Source organism: Eimeria tenella, genomic scaffold, assembly GCF_000499545.2.
Source record: "Eimeria tenella Houghton genomic scaffold, Eth_scaff273, whole genome shotgun sequence".
NCBI classification, from domain to species: Eukaryota; Apicomplexa; class Conoidasida; order Eucoccidiorida; family Eimeriidae; genus Eimeria; species Eimeria tenella.
The window spans coordinates 6,717-12,329 of record NW_013542605.1 but is presented as its reverse complement, the minus strand read 5'-3'; the positions used below and the strand labels follow the sequence as shown (position 1 = coordinate 12,329).

Below are 5,613 nucleotides of genomic sequence, written 5' to 3'. Positions count from 1 at the left end.
TAATAAAGGGGATTAAAAGAATAATTAAAATAGTTAAAAAGAATGAAAGGAAGAATTAAAAGGAAATAAGATAATAAAAAGAATAAATAAAATGAAAAAGATAGTTAAAAGAATACAAGAATAATTAAAAGAATAAACAAAATAATCAAAAAGAATTAAAATGACAATCAAAAAGAAATAAAACGAATAAAATGTTGTTTGAGTTAAAAGAATTAAAAGAACAGTTAAAAGAAATTAAAAGAACAATTAAAAGTAACAATTAAAAGGAATTAAAAGAAGTAAATAAATAGAATAAAATGAATAATTAAAAAGGATGATTTTCATAAAATAAATAAAATGAATAAACAAAGGAATAACATAAATAGAAATAATAATTAAAATAAATAAAATAAACAGAAGAATAAATAAAGAATAAATAAAATAAACAAAATAAATAAATGAAATAAACAAAAGAATAAACAAAACAAATAAATAAATAAAATAAAGAAATCCATAAAACAAAGGAAGCACATAAAATAAAGAAATAAACAACATAAATAGTAAAACAAATCAAATAATAAAACAAATGAAATAAACAAATAAATAAATAAATAAAACAAATGAAATAATAAAATACATGACATAAACGAATAAATAAACAAATAAAATAAATAAATAAATAAATAATAAATAATAAACAATAAATAATAAATAATAAATAATAAATAAACGAATAAATAAATAATAATAAATAAATAGTAAAAGTGCATTTATGTGCAGAGCAATTTGTGCGGAAAATCGCTTTTGGACTTTTTGGCGTTTTTGGGTTTGGAGGGCGCTGGGGTGTACGGACAGCTGCACTTTGCGCAGTTCAGTTTAAAAACAAATTCTTTTTTTTCTTCCATTATTTCTTTTTCTTTTCTTTTCCAAACATTTCCCAATTGTCCTTTTCTTCTCGCCCAGGCAAGTGCACTTCCAACTGCTTCTATTTATTTATTTGTTTGTTTGTTTGTTTGTTTGTTTGTTATTTATTTGTCTGATTTATTTGTTTATTTATTTGTTTGTTTATTATTTATTATTTATTTATTTACTATTTAGTTATTTGCTTGTTTGATTTATTTATTTAGTTATTTATTTATTTGCTTGTTTGTTTGATCTATTTATTTGTTTATTTGTTTGTTTGTTTGTTTGTTTGATTTATTCATTTATTTATCTATTTTTTTGTTTATTTATTTGTTTGTTTGTTTGTTTATTTATATATTTGTTTATTTGTTTGTTTGCTTGTTTGTTTATTTATTTTTTATTTGTTTATTTATTTATTTGCTTGTTTGTTTGTTTACTTTTTATTTGTTTACTTATTTATTTGCTTGTTTGTTTGTTTATTTTTTATTTGTTTAAGTGCATTGTTTGTCCATTTATTCGCATTTTTTATTTGCTTGATTATTCGTTATTTATTATTTACAGATTTATCATTTTATGTTTTTTATTTATTTATTTGCTACTTACTACTTTATTTATTTATTTATTACTTATTATTACCAACACCATTGTTTATTATTTGTTATTTATTTGTTTGTTAATCAATAAATTGATTGTTGGTTGTTTACTTTATCATTTATGTTTTTATTAATTTATTTATTCATGTGTTATTTATTTACTTATTTATTTACTTATTTATTTATTACTATTACTATTATTATTAATATTTTATTTATTCGTATATTTGTATATTTATTTATTTATTTATTTATTATCATTATTAAATAAATAGATATTAATTAATTAATTAATTTATTTATTTATTTATCTATTTTTTCAGTTGGCCAAATGCGCCGGGGAGGTGGCGGAAGATGAAACGGCATTAAAGTTATTTGAAGCTCTTCAGAACATGTAAATTAAATGAAATAAAATAAATAAATAAATAAATAAATAAATAAATAATAGTATTAAACTAAATGTTTAATTAGTTCAATTGTCCATTAGGTTCGAAAAGCAGAAAGAAATGCAGCGTCGCTCTTGTTGTAGGGTTTATGAGGCTTTAGGGTTTATGAGGGTTTAGGGTTTATGAGGGTTTAGGGTTCGTGAGGGTTCAGGGTTTATGAGGGGTGTTCTGAGGGGTGTTTATGAGGGTTTAGGGTTTGTGAAGGGTTTGTGATGTTAAGGGTTTACAAGGGTGTGATGGGGATTTTGAAAGTAGAGGGATGGAGGCTTCGAAATTAGGGTTTAGGGTTTGGGATTTACGTTTTGAGTTCAAAAGATTTAGGGTTTAGGGTTTAGGGTTTGGGATTAAATGCTGCAAATTTCCACCTCAAATTTGAGCTCCAAGCTCCACGCCCAGCCTTCAGGGTTTAGGGTTTAGGGTTTAGGGTTTAGGGTTTAGGGTTTAGGGTTTGGGGTGTACGTACACCTCAGCAACCCCTCGAGGCTGGACTACGTGTTTGACTTTGGGCGGCTTTTGGCGAAAGGAAATAAAAGAGAAAAGTTGAAAGCTTTGGCTGAAAAAGTGGGAATAAATTATTTATTTTAATTAATTAATTAATTAATTAATTAATTAATTAATTATATTTATTTCATTCATTTTATTTCTTTTATTTGTTTTGTTTTGTTTTATCTGATTTTGATCTTCTGATCGGATTCTTCGAGCTCGCTAGGGTTTGCTGCCTGCTTCCTCGCAAACCCCAAACCCTAATTTGGGGTTTAGGCTTCGGCTTGAACCTTAAACCTCACTACAAACCCTAAACTCTAAACCCTAAACCCTAAAATCCAAACTATGCCCCAAACCCGCAACTCTACACCCTAAACCCTAAACCCTAAACCCTCACAGCGAAGCACACAGCTCTCGCCGTTGCTTTTTTCTGGAATTATTTTCTGGATCTGAACAAAAGCAGTTCCAAACATTTGAATTATTTATTATTTATTTATTTATTTATTTATTTATTTATTTATCTATTTATTTATTTGCAGTGCCGGACAATAACCCCCACGGCCGTGGGCTCTCTCCAGGTGTACGGACACCTCAAAAGACTCGAGGGGGCCCCACAAGAAGCAGTTCAGCTTTTGCATGCAGCCACAGCTCTAGACCCCACGTAAACCCTAAACCCTAAACCCTAAACCCTAAACCCTAGTTGAGCCTGAAGCCCTGAGCCCCGGGCCGGAGGCGTGAAGGTGTGGAGGCAAAAGAAGAAATGCAGGAGGCCCTCTTTGTCCTAGGGTTTAGGGTTTAGGGTTTAAGGCTTAGGGTTTAGGGTTTAGGGTTTAGGGTTTGCGTGCAGCTCTGGGGAGTGCTGGAGCCAGCTGGGCTCGGCGTATCTGGAGCTGGGGGACTTGCTGTCAGCAGCAAAAGCTTTTGCTGCTGCAGCAGCAGCAGCACCAGCAGCAGCAGCAGCAAGAATTGGCGCGGGCCAAACGCAGGCGCTGCTGCTCAACTGGGCAGCAGCAGAAAGGCAATACGCAGCAGCTGTCAAGTGCAGGTAGGGTTTAGGGTTTAGGGTTTAGGGTTTAGCGTTTGAGATGACAGAGGCGCAGCCCTTTAGGGCTTGTGACGCGCTGCCCAGACTTGCAGGGCTAGGGCTTAGGGTTTTAGGGTTTAGGGTTTAGGGCTTAGGGTTTAGGGTTTAGGGTTTAGGGTTTTCTTTAGGCCGGACTTGCCGACAACCTGGTGGCACTTGGGCATTGCACAAAAGCAGCAAAATAAAATTGCCTTGGCACTGAAGAGTTTCCAGCAGGTAAACCCTAACTTAGGGTTTAGGGTTTAGGGTTTAGGCTTTGGGGCTTAGGACTCAGGGTTTGCACGGCATATGATTTCGGGTGCAGCACAGCGTGCATCTCTGCATCATTGCTGTTGCTGCTGCTGCTGTTGCTGCTGCTGTTGCTGCTGCTGCTGCTGCAGTGCTGGTTTCTCTCTCAGTCGTCTGAGGCAGCAGCAGAATGCTTTGGATGCGCCATGGTGAGACGGGGTTGCTGCTGCTGCTGCTGGTGCTGTTGCTGCTGTTGCTGCTGCAGCACCTGCTGCTGGTGCTGCTGCAGCAGCAGTGGCTGCTTCTGCTGCTGCTGCCATTCGTGTTGCTGCTGCGGATTCTGCCGCGCATCTCCTTTTGTAGTTGCTGCTGCTGCCATTCTTGCTGCTGCTGCTGCCTTTATGCCTCCGCTATACCTGCTGCATCTCTCACCACCGCTGCTGCTGGTGCCGCTGCTGCTGCTGCTGCTGCTGCTGCAGCTGCTGCGGTCTTCGGACTCTGTGGGCCCTTTGACTTTGGCGCTGTGGGCAGAGCGGCTGGTGGAGGGGTTTGTCTTCAATTGAAATAAATAAATAAATAAATAAAGAATTAAATAAATAAATAGATAGATAAATAAAATAAATGATACAATAATAAGTAAATAAATAAATAAATTAATTTATTTGCTCGCTTTTTTTGGGAGGCTTTTCAATTGCTGCTGCTGCTGCCTTGCTGCAGTTGCTGCCATCTTTTTATTTTGTTTTAATTCTAATTTTAATTTAATTATAATTTTAATTCAATCTTAGTTTTAATTTAGTTATTAATTTTATTTACTTTAAATATTATTTTAATTGAATTATTATTTTAATTTAATTTTAATTTTGCTTTTATTCTTTTTGCTTTTTTCCTTTCAAGATTCTTCGCAGAGGCCTTAGACGCAAAAGAAAAACTAAATGATAAACTCCTCGTCAGAAAATTCTGCTCAAAAGAAGTAAGCAGCAGCAGCAGCAGCAGCAGCAGCAGCAGTAGCAGCAGCAGTGGTGGAAGTAGCAGTGGCAGCAGAGAGGCAGCAGCAGCACCAGCACACGTGGCAGAAGCAAGGAAGACAGCAGCAGTTGCGGACACGTAGCAGCAGCAGCAGCAGCAGCAGCAAACATCAGCAGCAGCAAACAGCAGCAGCAGCAGCAGCAGCAGCAGCTTCATTCCAGCGACTTCTTTTCGAACAAACGCACCACCGAACCCCTTAGCAGCAAATAACCAGCAGACAAATCAATTAAATATATTTATTTATTTATTTGTTTATTTATTTATATTATTTATATTTATATTTATTTTTTTATTTTTATTTTTATTTTGTTTTTCAGAAGCCCAAAAGTGGGCGTTTGACTGCGGCGCTTCAAAAGGCCCCCGAAGTTGTATTTAAGGCTTTAACATTTTTATCTCTTTTTTACGAAATTGAAGTAATTAAATTAATTAAATTAATTAAATTTATTAAATTATTAAATTAATTAAATTAAATTAAATTAATTAGTTTAATTGAAGTGATTGAAATAATAGTTGGGTTTGGAAAAGAATGAAATGCGTATCTTCTTTAGTTCCTTTCCGCCAAAGAAATATTATATAATTCTTTTTATTTTGAAATTTATTAATTAATTAATTACTTTATTTACTTGTTTACTATTTATTTATTCATTCATTTATTTATTTATTCATTTATTTATTTATTCATTTACTATTTATTTATTTATTTATTTATTTGTTCTCAAGTGCGCCACCTTTCGCCCGTTGTTTCATCCCTTCAGGGTTTAGGGTTTAGGGTTTAGGGTTTGGCTTACAGATTTTATTTCCCAATTCACTATTTATTTTATTTAACTTCTCACGAATTACTGAATAAACAAATAATTAAATAAACAAATAG

The 5,613-nt window shown here is 33.4% G+C and overlaps 1 protein-coding gene across 1 annotated transcript; it reads left to right on the top strand.

Annotated features, from left to right (window-relative positions):
* Nucleotides 1-2,391: 2,391 nt before the first annotated feature.
* On the top strand, nucleotides 2,392-4,279 carry ETH_00024245 (uncharacterized protein; the record flags this gene model as incomplete). The annotated part of the gene is made up of 6 exons (XM_013375376.1): nucleotides 2,392-2,482; nucleotides 2,944-3,065; nucleotides 3,252-3,449; nucleotides 3,617-3,704; nucleotides 3,869-3,925; nucleotides 4,196-4,279. Coding segments are annotated over 6 exons (640 nt in total), but the record flags the coding sequence as incomplete, so codon positions are not given.
* Nucleotides 4,280-5,613: the final 1,334 nt, after the last annotated feature.